Source organism: Haemaphysalis longicornis, unplaced genomic scaffold (assembly GCF_048455015.1).
Source record: "Haemaphysalis longicornis isolate Haplotype H1 unplaced genomic scaffold, Haemaphysalis longicornis Haplotype H1 scaffold_9, whole genome shotgun sequence".
Lineage (NCBI taxonomy): Eukaryota > Metazoa > Arthropoda > Arachnida > Ixodida > Ixodidae > Haemaphysalis > Haemaphysalis longicornis.
In genome coordinates, this window is record NW_027526460.1 from 57,045,537 (window position 1) to 57,063,972 (window position 18,436).

The window sequence follows — 18,436 nt, forward strand, 5'->3', positions numbered from 1 at the left end:
TGCAAACAGCGGCTGCAGCAGCCACAGTTTGCGTCATGGAATTGCTGTGAGGAAAATGAGGAAGGGAAATGAGTTGTTTTATTAGCAATTTCTCAGCAATTAAGGCATCTTTTGGCACCGAATCAAGGCTAAAATGGCTATGGGAAGGTTAGGCTTTCGTTTGAAACCAACTTGCTGGTTGCACTCTGTGTCCCTTCAATGACTAAGAAAATGCCTATATTCCCTTGACGGAGAATCAACTTAGTTCCGCATGTTGGTAGCCCAGAAAGATGTGATGGCAGCCTACCTGATGCCTTCCCAAGGGCTGCGTGGGCTTGCAGAAATGGTCCGCTGGCCTGAGGCAGAGCCAGCCCTGCTGATGCCAGGAGGCTGTGGCCATCCCACTGGTCCAGGGTCCCTCCATCGTCCTGGGCACAAGTAGAAGCTCAAAACTCCAAGTCCCCTCCGACACCGGTGAGCCAGTTCAATTCTACTCCGCATGCCTAAAGCGCAAAATTTGAACAAAAATGGAATGGAGTACGAACTAGCCCAAAAGACTGCCTTAATGACTTCTACTCATGAAACAAGTACCGTATTCACTTAACTCTAGTGCACATTTTTTTTTCACTAAAAGTAACCTTCAAATTCGCGTGCGCATTACAGTCGAGTTTAAAACCGAAATTGGCTGTCAATATTGCCCGCTTTAGTTTTAATGCCAGCAGGATCTGCATAAGTAAGTTTATGATGCACAACAGTCGGGTACGACAAATAAAATGTCTTCTTCCATCATGTGACATCATGTCTTTTACATCTGCAGGGTAGAATTGGCACCAAATCATTTCTTCGAATTTTCGCCACTAAACTTACCTCGTGTCAAAATCGTGCAAATACGACAAGTGACGCACCTCCCCCGGCAAGAAGATCTCGACCACACGATTCCTCATGGCCCTAGAGATCTCGCCATTCTTGGGGTCCATTGTCATGACGAGCCTGAAAGAGCAGATGGCGGGAATGGGAACGTGTTCAGAGATGCCCTCAAGCAGACCGCCCCTACCCCCTGGACTCACCGGAAGTCCGGGTGTGGCCTGATGATGCGCAGTGCCTCTCCCACCACCCCCTGCTCGGTCAGGGGAAGCACACCGCCAGGCTCCAACAGGCCGTTCAGCCGGTCCAGCACCGAGGCCCTGCGTTCCAGAGGATGGCATGCGTGAAAGCCACTTTCACAGTATCTCCGTCCACAGTCTCCTCCTCCAGTTCTTGCACTGCTAACTGCAGCTGTGTGCAGGAATCTCACACTAGCAAATCTCTGGGAGCCCCTCCAACACGAGCCACTCACGTGCACAGGTTGACGTTCTTGAGCAGCAGCCAGTGTCCCTTGAGCAGGCTGGTGACCAGCACGCTGTCCTGCCACTCAAAGCTCCCGTTCACAGCACCGGGCAGGCCGGCATCCTTCTCCAGCTGCTCCAGCTGCTTCACAGTGGCCTCCCACCCTGAAGAAGCAGTGCGGAGGGCGCATTAGTACGCTCTTCGGGCTGCTCCCCCTTTTCTTGTTATTTAACCAATGTAAGAACAAAAATGCTGAGGGCGTCATTACAATCAATCTCAGTCCATTTCATGTCCACTGCAGAATCCAAGACTCTCCCATTGGCTTTCGACTGCTCCCATTCTGCACTGCTAATTTCCTCATCTCATCTCTATCGAGTTACTGGTCTTCCCCTGCTTTCGGTCCCACCTCTTGGTGGCCAGTCAGTAACCCTAACGGTCACCTCTCCACACAACATGCCAAACTCAACTGTACTAGGGAATTTTCTTTACCTGAACTGGTGCAGATTAGTGCAATGTCGTGCAACTATTGAAAAAAAATGAACATATGCTGCACTGCTTGTGTCAGTGCGGCCTGTTTAAAAAATGCCTCTACTTATTCCTCTTATTTTCGGCTAGGATACCGTCCACCCGAGTTCATTCACTCTTCTTCTCATGGCTCGATGTTCCGACCGAAGTTTTCTTTCAAATTCAAGGTCAAAGTCCTGCACAGTTGCGCTAGTTTGCTGAAGTGCATCCTGTTTGATCTCTAGCTCCGACTAGTGAGAGAGAGAGAGAGAGAGAGGAGCAGTCATCTCCAGGGGTGCAGTCCCCAGTTTCCCTAACCAAAAACAAACTGGACAGCACCGAAGTAGATCATCACAGAACAAGCCTCCACAAGAAGAAAAGGAAAGGTATCATCATTGACAAGAACCTGCCCGCACGAGTGCACAGAAAGGCTTGCCTTCCGACTCGAGGATGCCGCCGAGCACTTGGCGGAGGTGCCTCACGCCCTTGAGCACGTCGGTGGGCCGAGCCTCGTTGGGGGGCAAGGCTTCGCGCAGCCTGCAACGCAGGCCCAGCAGCTCTTCCATGCGATGGCCCATCTGCCTTCTCTCGGCCGCCTGCCTCAGGAGCCCGTCCAGCTGCCCGTCAACCGACGCAAGGAGCCGCTTGAACTTCTTGACCAGGTCCACCTGGATGGACATCGTGTGCAAGCTCAGCCATGCATCGAGATCCCTCATATGCCGCCGAATAAAAGTGTTTTCAGTGCCGTTCACAATCAGTGAATAAACGGCAGCACCAAATGATTGATTGGTGATTTGACACGCCGAAGCTACACCTAGATGAGCGCTGCCAGCAGAGGGCTCCAGATTAATTTTGACCACCTGAGGACCTCTAACATGCGCTGAAACCTCGACACGCATGCATTTTCACTTTCACAAAAGGAAGCACCATCTGCATTGTCAGCTTAATTTAATAATGAATTCCAGAAAAATGGGCCCTGTATAAGTACATGAGAATCTCGGTCAACATGAACATTTCAGTCAGACAAGCATATTTACATGTTTATTTATTTGTACTGTTGGCTTACAGTCAGGACAGGAGTTTAAATTGCGAATATAAGGAACAAGTGTCATCAAGCAGTTTTTAAAAACTTTGCCACTGAAACACCATTGGGTGAACATGCTTTAGTTGTAAAAACACCTTTCAGGGCAACAGCTATGTGCAGCCCAGATTGTTTCAAAAGAATGTGGCCAAATTATCCTTTCACATCTCCATTATCCATGTGTGCAAACAGATTGGCTGCTTTGCCAGCCCTGAAAAGCCACAACTGGATTTAAACTAGCAGCTCTCATACCTACAATCTATGTGGAATATACTATGGCAGTAATATACAATCCCGAACACCCTGAACATTTTACATATGGAGACCCCCAAAAGCCTGGTTAAAATGTTCGTGTTTTTATTGACAACAATTTGTTCTAGTAATGTTCACCCTTTACAAGCACTTTAGGTGCTTGTAAAGAGTGAACATTAGAACGTCAATGTGTGCCCTTGCCTTGAAGGTTGATGTCGTAGGTGTACAAAGCTTGGTAATAAAAGTAAAGGGTGTAGCTAGGCAACGTCATTCTGTCTGAGTGTGAAGCCTCTCAATCGAGGTCATAGCGGGAAATAACACCATGCAAGCAAGAAAACGCATTGCTAGGCAACACCCCAGACATCTGGTGTGCGACGCTGCGGGCGGGAGTTTTCAAAGTGTGTTTGTTGTCTGCTGTCCTGTATAATAAAGGCTGGTCTCCCACTCACATGGAACCACTAGCCTTAGTGACAAGACTTTAAACTTTACGCATGCACATATATGATCTAACCTTGAAGATTCATGTCGTGTGAGTGAAAGCTAAGAGGATGATTAGACAAACAATTATGACAGAAATGACAAAGTACGTGCAGACAAAATACAGGTTTAATTTGTAAAACGACTCTCTAGTATTTTTTTTTTCTCTTCAGTCATCCAAGTTTCTTTGAAGTTCCTCAACGTTCAGCGTAGTAATAGTTAGTGCAATTGCATCTGCAGATCCTTTGATGTTTGTTCAGATGTGCCTACAATGGTAGCTTCGTACAGCTACTTGTAAAGCCAGTGGCAATCAACACCTGGGGAGGGTTAGTTGTGAAATCTAACAATGATAAAAAAGCACCTTGAAGACTTTTCATCAGGAACTACAAAAACCAATAAGTAATTCCTTTCTATAATATTAAATGATTTCAGCTAACACAACCTATCAATGTTTAGTAAACTAAGAGTTCACTGATTAATAAAAAATGCCAGTTAACCGTTCCTAGCAGCTGATTGATAACTATACTAAGGCTGCAGAACAAATTTCATTTGTTTGAGTAAGTTGTGCATTTCACCTAACCATTGCATTCCAGGCAAAACGAAAGCACTAAAGCTGTATATTCATATGTGCAATAAGCAGCTGTTTATGATGACCACGTGGCTTGTCTAGACATGGTATGCGAGGTAGCTGATATGTCCCACATGGTGTTCCACCTTTATTGTGCATTTAAAACACACCAAGTCCTATGCCAACATTGCCCATTGGGAAAGCAAAACACCAGCTTGTGACAATATTAAACGAAAGCATCCACTGCGCGGCACTTTTACTTCCCAGCATTCACGCGAAACATACACTGAGCTATCCACTCACTAAGACATCGCTCCTAAGGAGAAGCTGTCCCACAGCACAATCGGACCATGCGGCGAAGCAAACCCGGTTTCGTTTTCACACGAGCTAGATTGCAGCTCTGATATCCGATGAAATAAAGCAAATTCTACAAGCGTAAATAAAATAGAGAAAAAGACTGCTTGTTACAGTTATTGAGCACAGTAAATATTCCTAGTTTAAGGATTGTTGTAGTACTTTTCGTTCCGCCCGTTGGCTCCACCGCATGACTCGCGGGAATGTGGAGAAGCCTGCTGTACGGCAAGGCTAGCTCCGCTCACGTGGGTTCATCCCTAAACCAACAGACTATCCGATTTCCAAATTCGAATAGGTGACCGGTAAAGAGCGCAAAGGCTCACGGGTACGTCATCTGCTCCCGCCACTTCCGATTCGAAAGCTCTCCCGACTCCCGCACGCCGGCGGCTTTCACGCGCGTGTGCGTGTTATTTGTCACACAGTACTTACCTTTCAGATAAACCCCCTAAAAGGTTCAATCGTTGTTATTCATTGAATGCGCGATACATGAACGTTGTTTTTTTTTTTTTTCGGTGGAAACAGATAAGCAACAACCACACACGCGAGCACGGGAGGCCAGGAGAGCTCTCGAACCGGAAATGGTGGGACTCCACGGAGAACACAATTTAGCCACGAGCCTTTGCGCTTTTTACCGGTCACATGGAGTTTTAACGCAGGCTTAACAACTTGACAAAGCGGAGCAACACTTCCTTGCCGTACCGACTACGCTACCGCATTGGGCCTCCTTTCTTGGAGAAACTCACTTCAAAGATTGATTTATAATGTACGCGGGTACGACGACGCCGCTTTTTTTTTTTTTTTTGCTTGGGTGTTTTTTTTTTCTACTACGTGATTTAGAAAACTTCGAATTATTTGCTTGCAGAATAAAGAAAACTTAACACAAATAAATGTTACGACACACAAACCACCATTTCTTCTTTAAACGTCTTTATAGAAGCAGAGACACGGCGCGCAACATCATTTTACAGCCAACAACGTATCCATTGTACCTTCTATCTCCCCATTCGCCGCGCGCAAAGCAGCAAAGTGTACTTCGCGTCGCAACCAAGGCCAAGCAAACAACGGGAGCCAAGAAGGCGTCCACCAGGGGGCGGGAGAGGTCGTGCGGCGCGCGATGAAGCCATCACTTTTTCGGCGACACGTTTCCCGATAACGCTTCCCGCAAGCGGCGCCAGGGGACTCTCCCGCAAGGATGATGCACTCCTGCGCATCCCTCATCCCCAGCATCCCTGCTCCCGTCGCGAGGAGCGTCATGGCGGCGTCGTGGTCGTCGTCGTCCCGGTCGTGAGCGTGGCGTCGTCGGCGGGCAACGGCAGCTCGTCGTGCTCGGGGGGCCCGTGGTCGGGTCCCTGGGCGGGCGGCGCGGCGGCCGAGGCGGCGCTGCTGCTGGCGCTGGCCGCGCTGGGCATGGGCGCCAACTGCCTGCTCATGGGCCAGGTGGCGGCCCGGCGGCGCGGCTGGGCGCAGGGGCTGCTCTTCCACCAGGGCCTGGTGGACTGCACGCGCGCGGGCCTGCTCCTGCCGCTGGGGCTGGCGCTGCTGCTGTGCCAGCGGCCGCCCCCGCGCTGCCCCGTGCTCGAGTCGGCCTTCCTGCTGCTGGTGACCGTGTCCACGGTGAACCTGCTCACCTGGGTGCTCAGCGACGGCGGGCCGGACTCGCCGCAGTGCCTGGCGCTCGCCCTGTTCCTCGTGTGGTTCGCCTCCCTGACGGTGCAGCTGGGGCCCACCTTCCTGGCCGGGGCGCGCGCCGCGCACCTGTGCCCCGTGCAGCCGGGCCCCCACTACGTGCTCGGCCTGCTGTGGGTGGGCGTGAACGCGTTCTGCGTGCTGCTCACCGCCATGCACCTGCGCCGCCTGCACCGGGACCTGTGCCGCTCCAAGGTCGAGGCCGCGCGCGTCGCCTCGCTCGTCACCGCGATGATGGTGTCCGCGCCCGGGGACAGGACCATGCAGGTGCTACTATACGCTCCCCCCTCCCTCCCCCTCACCACCGGGGTGTATACGCGCCCTTTACGTCGCCAACATTTTCTAAAAATTCATTATTCGCGGGGAGGAATAAACTTATCGAGCTCTTGGCCCACATGGTCAAGCAAGAGGAGATATCCTTCGGCTGCTTGCTTCATTAACGTCAAATTTGAATTTGAGGTGGGGTGTCCATGTATGAGTGAACACACAGCAACCACCCACCTGGGCGAACAAGACAATGCAGTGCAGTGATGTCATTGGCCATCACATCACTGCCGGTCATCATCCAGAACAGAAAAAAAGCCAACACTGAAGAGGCTTTGACCGTCCCTGCTTGGTCCGGCGATTGCTCCTACTGAGCGGCCTTTATTACTATAACAAAGTTGTCATTTTGGCTCCTATATGGGAGCCTTGTTCCCAAATGCTCTAAGCACAGCACACTTGAACCCTTTGTTTTGCATGGCCAGCACTGCTGAAACCTGGTACTGCCACTATGGCAGTAGGACCAAGTTAAACCCACATGGATTTCTGTTCTTGTTGAAGTCCATCTACTCCATTTCTCCACAAGCCTCTTTGATACCTCTGTACAAGGAGGAGGAGGAGAAACACTTTATTTGAAAACTGGGTCTAGGGAGAGGGGTGGCGGAGGATGCGATGTTGTCCGCGACCTGGGTGGCGCCGTTGGTTAGTGCCAACTGCACTTCCGGTCGGAGCTCTCCAGGGCCTGCACCGCATCCTCCACGGCCTCCACCACCACTTCAGTGTTGCCTCCTGGTTGCTGACGAACGCACCAGCCTTCTTTGTCACTCGCATTCCCAACTCGTGGCACTGCCTTGTCCCCTTCCATCGGAATCCCCTCTGCCATGTCGTCTGCTGTAGTAGAGGAAGCGTGCATGTGGGCTCGCAGACTTCCCCACTTGTATCCCAGCACTTCCTCCAGTACTGTACTCCTCTTCAAGGGTGGTCCGAGTGCTGAACTCTAGACGACATAGTCTGCTGCATCTTCCTTGCACACAGTTGTTTCCATGGTGGACAGCCAGTTCTGCCACTGAGGCATTATTAGCGCTTTCAGCCCAACATCCACAAGCAGGCCCCCGCCACGGGAGTTCTTGTAGCGGCCTGTCTTGCAAATGGTCATCTCCTCCTTGGTATCCAACAGCAAGGTCTTTTTCTTCACTCCGCTTTCTGTCTCCTTTTTTGTTGAACCACAGCACTACCAAAAAGACACAAATGAACAAAGCGCTGTTTGTCCTCTCACTTTTGTCTGCATCTTTTCACTTGTGCTGTGGCTCAACATGCAACTCACCCAAATTTTCATGTGTCTGTCCACTTTGTAGGTCCCTCCGGGGTATACAGCCTGGATTTTGACTATATCGTCTGTATTTTGCATGAGGGTAAAGGAGGTTTGCTTTTGTGACTTACATGGCCGTGAAGGCAGGCTGGCGCTATAAAGCCGTGTTTCTTTCAGCTCATAGCCTTCGTTCATGCGACAGAGTCAGTACGTAAGGTTTAATTTTCTCCACAGCGGGATGTTTTGCATGTTAAAATTACTTTTGGTTTGTAGGTTTCGCACCAATTCATTTGTGCATACATGCATTGTGCATACAGTTGCCGCTCTTCAGCGTCTATCTTGCAGATCCTGGGCCATTCGAGGTGCTTGGGGTTGTCATGCAGTGAGATGGCACGGGGATGTGCAGCATTGGAGGGCACTTGAACATTGGGTGGACAAGCAGGTCTCTCCAGCACCTTGGCGCACAGAGCTTGCCAATGCAAGGCCCACTGCTTCATGCTAAGCAATGCCCACCTCTAATAATGGCTTCTCAACTTCAATGCAGGCATGCTTATTATTAATAAAATTACGCGAAGAAAAGAAACAGCAAAAAGACTCAATCACCAAGCCCAGCTACTTGGGTCACCACAACTTGTAGTCCTTGTGGCCACATTTGTGAACAGTCACTGAGCAGCATTAGACACATGCACACAGGTCTAAAATGAACACGGTGTTTCCTTGTTGGGCAACAGAAGTTGCTGTTCCACCGGCTTGTTCCCTTCTTCTCCATACGATGCATCCTCATCCCTCGTCCCTCTCAACTTCCAGGACTACGTGGAGCGGCAGGAGCGGTGGGGCCTGCGGCGGCTGCGTGCCTTTGGGCTGCTGCTGGCCGCCTACCTGCTCTTCTGGGGGCCCCTGTTCGTGGTGACCCTGGTGCAGCCCAAGGCGCCCCTGCCCCACCAGGTGGCCATGCACGTGGCCTTTGTGCACGCCACCGTCAACCCGGCCCTGCTCCTGGTGCTCGACACCGACCCCCGGGGGTCCCCCCTGGCCGCCGCCTCCCCAGTGCTGCCCCCGGCCGACCAAGTCATGCCTTTGTGAGTGCACTCTCTCAGGGGGAGCAGGAATGCAGCGGCCAGGCACACCGTCTGTGCAGTCTTGTGACGAAAAGTGCGGTCCCTTGCACAGTCCTGCTCAGCTGCCGCACAATACTTGAGAGCACTGCTACAGAGGCCCGTTTCAGCTGCCCAGTAGCCATTACTACCAGGTCTCCCGACCTAAGTAGATAGCAGCGCTTGATCCGGTCCTTCCTTCCTTGCTAATGCAAACATCCAATGGTAGCAACAGGGATGCCATTACTCGCACAATGACGAGTTCAATGCGAGACCTGCGCAGTAGTTCTTTTCAAACAAGTCGGCCAGGTGACAGTGGACGGCATCCACCAGACGAACTTTATCCAATCGAGCACCAGTTTTTCATTCATCCTCCCCTTGTTTTGATATTGCACACCAAGGTTTCTTGGCAACTTCTCCTTTTAGAGCAGTATCGTCTGCCTAAATACCACACAGGGCGGAAGCTTGCAACCATTTGCTAAACCAACGCCGCCTGTATTAACATTGCCTGACGCATCGCGCGCTTTTCAATGGGAAGGGTAGGGACGCTTAGTTCAGGCTCTGATCCACTATGTGGCGCGTGCCGGCGGACATCTCGCCTTACTTCACTGCTCGCAAGTCGCAAACGCTGCACCCACTTCTACGACGTGTGTCTGTCAGCTTGCCTGTTGGGCTTCAAGGGCCGTTTCGCTTACATCTTAGCCGCGACGGGGCGTTAGTTCTGTGGCGCACTGGGGATCTCGTTCAACGTGTCGCTTGCTTCATACTTGCTGCATTTTTCGAAAGATTAAGACGGAGGCGAACTGAAATAGTGTAAGAACATACTGATTGTCGGTTATACATATAGCTAACAGAAAAACGATTTTTTCTGCTGGGCAAGAAAAACGATATTTTCTGCTGGGGCAGCCATTATTTTACTGATATTTTTTTTCTGGAGTATTTAGAGAAGAAAAACTTGCGTGCGCGTTTTTTGTTCAGGCGCTCACTTCTACGATTACTTTCCAATAATATCATGTGCTTGTAAACTTCAGAAAATTATAGGAAACTAAAGGATAAGCAGCTGGGATCCCGCCACGCTGTCCGGGCGCTTCTACAGTACAGTCCTCAATTTTAGAAGTGCGTACCGATGCGGAGTGCGAACAGCGGGGTCAAAACAATACCTAAATGCGGAGGGGATAGAGGTGGGATGCCCCACTCAGAAAATTTCAGGGCCTGTGATCCGAATAGATAAGTGCGCAAAGCCGGCATCAGCCTGCGGCAGCGCAAGGGATTTTGCTTCGTGACAAAGGAAGTTTTATCAGTGACAGACCAAGACAGACAGGCATGGTGAAAAACAAGAAGGCGTAGGAGCGCCGCCTCGGGAACGCTAAACAAACTTTCCACTATTTTGCATAGTTTCCGAGAAGCGGCGCTGGCTGGCGGACACGAAAGCACGCTGGAAGGCTACGGAGCAGGGAAGGGTAGGAGAGAGCAACAGGAGAGTGGCTGTTTGGCCATTTTTCGCTCACGCGTTAGGCACTGTTTATACAGGCGGCGTTGGCTAAACAAAACAATGTTGCAGTAACCCATGCCCCCTCCCTGCCACTCGACCGTATGCAAACTTGCCTGGAGCCTGTCTCCTGCACTGTGAGCGCCGGCAGCGTGTCAAGGCACACTGGTGCCTGACCAACACTGCTGTTCTGGCCCACCTGAAAGTCAAGAAGATTCCTTCGCAGTTTTATAACATGTCCGTGAAAAGCCACAGGTTGTCCTTCACAGCTTCCAGGGAGCTTCTGCGATACTGGCGTTCACCCGACGTAAAGAAAATACAACACAGCATATAACACATTACATTGCTTCTGCTGGCCTTAGAGTCACTTGTGGAACACCATTCCCCTGGGCTCTTGTCTTGGCTTGTAGCGGCTTGTTACTCACAGCAGGTATGCAGACCATTGGCATTGTATGAAGACGTTCAGCTCCTGTTTAATCTCAGGAAAAGACTCTTCTCTTCGGCCCCCAAAAACTTCTCAGGCTAATTCACAAACAAAATGCCTCCTTTTCCCTGTTCCATCCCTGAACGCTGCCCTCGAAGCAGAGGAACCATTGCCACTTGTAACTAAATTTAGTTTTAAATGTATTCTGAGACTTATTTCTCCTTTACAAATTATGAATGTCGTTCAAAAAGTTTGCTTTCTGCATTGCTGGGGTGGAGAGCATGATGTCGTCAAATCTTGCAACACTAACTTCATGAAAAATAAACTAGGCAAGACGCTTGTCAAAAACAGTTCATGCTAACTGAGTATTCTGTTTTCAGGGTTCATTTTCCGAAAATTGCGTGAATGCATTGAAACGAGGGCAGACACGTTTGTGCCTCAATGGCATTCGAAAGCCGCCAATGTCCTCCACAACGATTATTCATCTCAACAGACACTTGAAACGAATGCCATTCAGGAATGGATGCCATTGAGTATTGGCATTACATTCACATCTGAGTCGAACCACCCCCGGGTGGACAGTGGCGGAGCACATTAGCCAGTCTTTCAAGGACTCGCCAGCCAAACCAGACCATGCTGAACTGCTGAAGTTCTAAGGTTGCTTCTATTTAGGTGTTCCCCATAATTTTAATTGTGTTTCACTGGTGATGTGGTCAAGAGAGTGTCAGCTTGGCTGTCGAGATAACTTGGCTCCACCCTAGGCACTATGACCCCGGCACTTTGGTGATCAACTTTCGTCGGTCAGGGAGTCATTCAGCCGTGCCAGGTGGTGAAACAGCCCTTCCCGCCAGTACTGGGCAGTCAGAGTCTTCGAATTCGTCTCCTAGGAGTGCTGTCTGAGCAAGGCTCATGTTCATGGCTGAAAACCTGGTGGGGGTTAATCTTGTGGCAGCTGTAAACAGTTAACCTGTGTTTTTTGTTTATTCTATTGCCATTCAGCCGTGCTGGCTTTGGTGCTTTTATTGCAACCACCCAAGTTTTGGTGGTACAGGTGGCGCATCCAAGATGCTTTTATAAATCTCAAGTGCTGCTGGTACATGCACGTCTAACTTTTCTTTGGCAAGTAATTGAGCCCGCCTGCATACTGTCTTTTTTGTTCTTGCGTCCCACACGTCAAACCAAACCGCCCCTCCAGTTGAGGCAGCATTTCAAAAAAGATGAAGTTGGCCCCCCCCAGGCGACCAGTTCATTTAAAGGAGTACTGACACGAAATTTCAAAGCTGTGATAACTACGTAAAACGCTTCCTTTTTATCAGGAGATATCTCCCAGCGAGTTTCAACAGCAACAGTTCAGCGAAACATATTTAAAATCCATTTTAATCTTCGCCCGCTCGAGAAAGCCCAGAGCGGGCCGACATGACATCATGTGCTACTTGCCCCAAACTGCCGACGTCGGGGCTCCCGTGACAAAGCCGACGCGCTGGCTGTGGTTGGCGCGCGCTGCTCGGGCGTGTGGACACGTCATGGTTTTGGGACTGACGTCATGCTGCCCGGGCCTGTGGGGACGGCGAAGACCTCGGCCGGTCTGGGCGCGCGCGCGCGGCTCGCGCGCGCTTCCAGAGAAGCAGCGATGTGGCAAGACTGGTGACGTCATGTGATACATCCTGTTATGGCGGCCGCTCGGCGTTTTTCAGTCGAAACCGAAACTGGCACGAATAAACGACGCCGTAAATGAATGTTTACGCTGCACTCAACCGTCTAACCTGCCGTTCTATGATTAGTGGGCTGGTAGGCACGCATAGCAGCGAAAAAAACGTAACACGAAAATTTCGTGTCAGTACTCCTTTAAGAAAGATGTGGACTTGGTACAGGCCCAGTGCACTTCGCTGCTCCGTAGATGGTGCCTCAGGCTCGCACCTTTCTCAGCCTCAGTGTCGCCCGCAGTGGCAGGAAGTGAGCTCAAAATGAGGAGCGGGGAAATCTTTGGCACAGCATCCACGGATGTCACTAAACCACTTCCTAACGATACTTCACCTGTAGTAGTCGTGCCAACAAGTCAGTAGCACGCTGTTGTCCCGATATGAGGTGGAAAACGATGCCGTGCCCCTTCCGTCCCTTTCCCCCTGCCCAGGGAGACCACGCTGTGATGGCCTACAGGTGTACCTGCCAGACGCTACATGACAATCCCTGAGAGAGAGGCCAGGGAGGGGTGCAGCCACCGGCAGCAGCTCACCTGCTCGAAGCTGCCCAGGAGCTCCAGGGCGTCGGTGGACGTCCCGATGGGCAGCACGGCCAGCGGACGGCCCGCCAGCCGGGCCAAGCTCCGGACCAGCGTCGTCTTCCCACTGCCCGAGGGGCCCACCAGCAGCGTGGCCAGCCCGTTCTCCAGGCACTTGGCAAGGCCCTGTTTTGCGCAGGACAAGGGTGCGTGGACTCAGTGGATGGAGCAGGGGTGCTCAATGCGGATCTCGCTCACCTCCATTGCGGGCGCCTGCACGTGGAGGAGTCGCAGGTCTTCCCGAGCCTCTTCGCCCGACGGGGAATCCTGGTTGGGAGCCCTCCGAGGCAGCAGGGCACTGCCCACGCTCAGCCAGTGGGGGGTCACGTGTACCTGGGGTGAGCACTCTGGGGCGTCCTCCCCAAACACCTCCTTGTACAGGCCCAGCACCTGTTGGAACAATAAGGGCCACAAGCTTCAATTCCACTCTGATCTTTTTTTTTTTTTTTTTAGCAACGCACTACGCAGCAGCAAGAATGAGTGATGTGAAGGGTTGCTACAGTTAGGCAAACAGTGCAATAATTTGTTTCACCATTACATGAACAGTTCAGGAGGTCTACTTAACAGCTCTCCGAAGGGTGTACAATGTGGTACAATTATATGACTGGCCAAATGGCTCAATACACCATTTGCCAAATCAAAAGCTCCATGTTGCGGTGGAAATCCCCAAATACCACTTGGGTGAACCCTTTGATAAGGAGCAGTTGCCAGCCATAATGAAAGAGTTGCCACTGACCCTGCTCCGATCGTCGGCAGTGCGCATGCGGGCAGCGTAGACGAGCCCAACGTGAGCGCCTGGCTCCGCAGGTCCCCGCTCCATGAGGCTGGCCCAGCGGGACACGTCGCGCAGGTTGAACTCCCACGGACTCCCCAGGACAGCCCACAGCCTCTGCTCCTGCACTTGGCTCGCCAGCTGGGGACACAGAGCAGGAGGCCGACGCTTAGCAGCAGCAGCAGAAACACACCCGAGAAAATCGCTGGCCAGCGGTTTACTTGCAAGGGAGCACTGTACTGCCTACATTTGATTGAGTTATCAGGGTCCTAAACCCTCACTGCAAACACAAAAGCGTGCAACTAAAACTCTGCAAAGTACCAATTATGGGTGCTTGCTAGCGAATTTGCATGCTCAGAGAGTGGATTTGGTGGTGTAGCAAACACTGCGGAAGCACAGCCTCTGGATCCGCACAAGTATGTGTTCCTAAACGCCAGTTACACGCGTTATGTGAAGAAGAGCAGGCAACATGCTCTGCAAGGATGACCCTGTTCATTGCCGTTAAGGGCCCCAGGGGAGAGCACGAGGGGGAGCGGGTGCCCACCTTGTGGTTGAAGAGCACCATGTTGTCGAGGGTGGCTGGCGGCAGTGCGGGGTGCAGGTACCTGGCCAGCGCCTGCAGGTCCCCCGTGCTCAGGGGCTCCAGGGCCAGCTGGGTGAAGCGGTTGAGGAAGGAGCGCGGCAGCCCCCGGCGGGCCCCGCCCTGCCGGTATGGGTTCTGGCAGCCGAAGAAGCGCGTGCGGGACACCGCAAAGCTGCGGTTCAGCTCCGGCACAAACACCTCCCCCCGGTGGTCCAGGCAGGCGTTCAGCCCCTCCAGCACGCTTTGCGAGGCCAGGTTCAGCTGCACACAGGGTTCACACCACATATCGCAGCAGCACAGGCGGCAGCTGCTATGCTCACAATGCCTCATGCTTGAGAAAGGGGGGGGGGGGGGGGGGCTGTTGAGGGGCACTGGACAAACACACCCCATTATGCAACTGCTGACCTCCACACTTGGGAGAAACGATCTCGCGGCAACTTTATGAGCCTGACGGTGCCAAACACACTCGCACCACAGTTCCCAAGGGGCTACCGCCGTTTAAAGGTTTAATAATGAACTTCAAAAATGGTGTTGAGCGAACGTTGACGCTGCAATACTCACACACCATGGTACAAAAACTGGGGTGCTGCAGTGCAAACGAGGGTGATATGTACAGGCAACCCCACACCCTGCTGCACTAAACAAAACAGACTCGGGCAGCATTTGCAATCCTGGCCATGCTGGACGCCAATAAAGCGTGCTTACTTCATCCAGCAGGACCCAGTGGCCTTCGCGCATGGCTCGCAGCAGCGGTCCATCTCTCCAGGCAAACTGCCCCACGGCTTGCCCCTCCACCGGAAGGTCAGCACCAAAGAGGTCCGAGATGTCCTGCATTGTTTCCCCACACACACACACACACACACTTTTTCACTCGATCCTAGAGCGTGTACTTAGAGGAGCTCTGTTTGTGTAACCAAGCAACAACATCAAGACGTGAGGAAGGGCACTGTTGGTATTTGTCTACAAGGGCCGTGACGTCTACAACGGCGCGTCACAAAAGCCGACTAGTCTGTGGTGTTTACTAATCGATAAGGGCTTTGTAAGAAGCCGCAAGTGTTGAAGTTTGCCACCGTTGTATGTCTACTAGGTGTTGTGGGCTGTTGGAAAGCTGTACCGAGTTACTCTGAAATGTTTTTGCTCCTTGGGTGAGAAGAGAATACTCGTCTTTTTACGGCAGAGATGCGTCAGGTTCCCCCCGGTGTTGTTGGTTCAATGTTTCGAAGCACCCCGGAAGCAACACAAATGTATGTCGTCAACGGGAAGCGTTTTAAGAGAAGGCATGTGTACCGAGTGCGTGTGTTGGCATTTTCATTCCCCCTCGCGACAGAAACGTCCATAAACAACAACAACTTTGTACCGTGTGATATATTTCGTGTACTACAGTGTAAGTTTCAACCCCAAGCGTACAGTGTTTCTACCGAATAAACATGTTTTTTGCATTGGTTATGCATTCACGAAATTCTAAGTGACTTTGTCTCTTGATTTTCTGAACTAGTGTATATAGGTCGGTTGCTCAGACCAGGGGTACTTAAAGGTAGGATGTCTGGGAAGTTGGAACAGGAGGGCAAGGTTCTGTACTGGCGTCGCTTATTGTAGAACACTGACTAAGTTTCACTCTCTTCCAGTCTCTGTCTTCCCTTTTTCACACTCCTTTCCATCAGTCACCTCTGACTTGCAAATACTTCTGGCATTCCACTGCACTTGAAAATAATATAACAGGGAGGTTTACGCACAGTATTTTACTTTTATCTGAGCAACCAGTGTATCCTCCCTGAGACACCACAGCCTCTGCCAACCATATCCACGCAACATGGCCAGCCTGGTTCACAACAAGCCGAGATCTGCCCTTGCCAAGTTACTCCTTATGAGCTGCGATATTGCAGACACTCGCGCAGAGACACCAATGCTTGCAGAAGCCATCACTTTGACAGGGAGCTTCATGATTATAGCACATAAACAGAACATCCCACGACCTTGATGAGCGCTTGGAGACGTGCAAACCATCAAGGAAAAAAAAAAAAAAAACTGAGCTCTGTCACACACAAGATGCGGGTGGGTGGACAAAAGCCATTTGCACACACTACACGGGGACAAAAACAAGAAAAGGAGATGCGAAGACCAGTACATGTGTAGTGCGCACAAAAGTTACCACTATGAATTCAAACCCAGTATACCAACTTTCTTAATAAACAAGCCAGTGAAGTAATGCTACAGGGAGAGTAGAAACAAGTAACACAAAGACAGTCACTGGCTGTGACCATCCTTGACTGTCCTAACAGAAAGACAGTCACAGCAAGTGACTGTCCTAGTGTTTGTTCCACCTCTCCATGTAGTAATATTTCACTGGCTTGTTCACTGAGTAACCCCATGAGCCAATGGGTCCCGGAGACTTGCCCCCCCTCACCGTCTGCTCGGAGAGGTTGATGCGGGTGAGTGGGTTTCCCGTGGCCCTGGCCAGGGCGGCCACCAGGCTGGTCTTGCCCACCCCGGGCGGGCCCTCGAGCAGCACGGGCTTGCCCAGCTGCAGCGCCCGCACCAGGCGCAGGGCGTTGCTCCGGGGGGTGCGCGCCTGCAGGCTGTGGTGGGCCTCCGACAGCGGGCAGCTCCCCAGGGGGCCTGCGACGGCGGGGAGGGTGCGGCCACGTTCGGGCTTCAGCGTGCAGGCCTTATTTACGCCCAGGGGAAGGAGAAGAGGTGAGGGGCATCGTGCACTGCCTTCACACTGGAGGCCCCCTATGACCTTTGAAGCTCCAACACTCCCCAATGGTGCCGCCCATGGGATGGTTGGTGTGGCCATCTCTTCAAGGAGTGGTGCTCGACCACGGGCATGCACAGAGCCTTCCTGCACTCCAAGTGCGGCAGGAAGCCCTGCAACTGTACGTGCGGGCGGCAAGCAGAGATGGTGAGGCAAACAGAGTGCTTCGTGGGACCCAGACTAGATTGGCTCCGATTCGATGCCTTGGCCCCCCACACCATGACCTTAGTTCCCCCAGCTAATGTTGCCCTAACTATTTCTACGAATCTTTCCCTGCTTCACAGCAGACAAAGAGTTGTTGCTCTGGAGGGATGAAATTACATTACACAGCACTAAATCAACGGCAAGGGCAAAATAAATGTCACATAGAAATCTGTTTGTGGGCACCCTCTTTACGTCCCTTCAGAAATGCAGTCTTTTCAAGTTAGGGGTGCAGGCTACGCCAGTGGCAGATTCAGTCCTGTAATAGGCCAAGGCATACCAGCGGGTAGCAGGAAAGGGCCCAGCCGCAAGCCCTGGGCGTCCTGGGCCACGGGCACGTCAGCTTCTTCCAGGGCTTCCCGGGCATCGGCTGGCAGCCCGGTGTCGCCCAGCTGGGACCTCAGCTGCCCTCCCAACATCTCCAGGGCACGGCTTCGAAGGGCGGCCACTGCACTGCTCTCCTCGGTGCTGGTGGTGCCTGCAAGTGGAGGCCAGTGTTGGCCGAATGACGCCGACACAGCTTGCCAGTGCTGGGCCGATTAAGATTTCACCACAGGCCTAGAGGGACAGCCCACTGTGCTTGGCGGTATTGAGACAAGCGGAACGTAAAGCGCCCCTTCAAGCCTCGAGTCATTCCCACTGCCCAACCGGCCTGCACTAAACATGGCCTACGCTACAGTACTCAAGAACGGCTTCAAATTCTTTGGACATTTACCTTGTCCACTGTTCACTTGATACACTCAAGAATGTGCAAATTGTAAACAAGGTTACTACGCCACAACAGGTCTTTTCTCAAGTATAAAGCAATTTAAAAATACCTTCTTTAATAATATAACCTTCAAAGCTTATACACAAAACAAACCAAGTGACAGGAAGCAAGCTTGAAAATTAACCACGGCCTTCGGCTTGGTAAACCTCATTTGGCACGAAAATAGTGAAGTAGGCTGCGACGTAACAATTTCATCGTTGTCTGTCAGTTTTTGGCCACACAACTGCAACAGGTTGGATGGACCCCCACAGCAGGACGTTCTTCCACAGGCTTA

The 18,436-nt window shown here is 51.8% G+C and overlaps 2 protein-coding genes across 2 annotated transcripts in view; one reads left to right on the top strand and one right to left on the bottom strand.

Moving 5' to 3' along the window:
* Positions 1–18,436, bottom strand: part of LOC144151862 (midasin) — a 142,035-nt gene that overhangs the window by 80,644 nt on the left and 42,955 nt on the right. Inside the window, exons 23-34 of the mRNA XM_077683018.1 lie at positions 17,674–17,871; positions 16,842–17,053; positions 15,143–15,265; positions 14,399–14,698; positions 13,819–13,995; positions 13,281–13,472; positions 13,038–13,208; positions 2,246–2,477; positions 1,316–1,469; positions 1,047–1,163; positions 885–969; positions 287–407 (exon numbers count right to left, since the gene is read on the bottom strand). Of these exons, the coding sequence (XP_077539144.1) occupies positions 287–407; positions 885–969; positions 1,047–1,163; positions 1,316–1,469; positions 2,246–2,477; positions 13,038–13,208; positions 13,281–13,472; positions 13,819–13,995; positions 14,399–14,698; positions 15,143–15,265; positions 16,842–17,053; positions 17,674–17,871 (2,082 nt within the window). The remainder of the gene's footprint in view (positions 1–286; positions 408–884; positions 970–1,046; positions 1,164–1,315; positions 1,470–2,245; positions 2,478–13,037; positions 13,209–13,280; positions 13,473–13,818; positions 13,996–14,398; positions 14,699–15,142; positions 15,266–16,841; positions 17,054–17,673; positions 17,872–18,436) is intronic.
* Positions 4,745–13,092, top strand: LOC144152383 (uncharacterized). Its single transcript, XM_077683651.1, has 4 exons — positions 4,745–4,786; positions 5,766–6,494; positions 8,605–8,876; positions 12,936–13,092. The coding sequence occupies exons 1-4, from the start codon at positions 4,745–4,747 to the stop codon at positions 12,949–12,951; spliced, it is 1,059 nt and encodes a 352-aa protein (XP_077539777.1). The 3' UTR covers positions 12,952–13,092.

Coding starts and splice junctions, on each gene's coding strand:
- LOC144152383 (XM_077683651.1), top strand. CDS start 4,745: ATGTGGAGAAGCCTGCTGTACGGCAAGGCTAGCTCCGCTCAC. Junction 4,787..5,765: donor GCAAGGCTAGCTCCGCTCAC/GTGGGTTCATCC, acceptor CCTCATCCCCAG/CATCCCTGCTCCCGTCGCGA. Junction 6,495..8,604: donor CCGGGGACAGGACCATGCAG/GTGCTACTATAC, acceptor CTCAACTTCCAG/GACTACGTGGAGCGGCAGGA.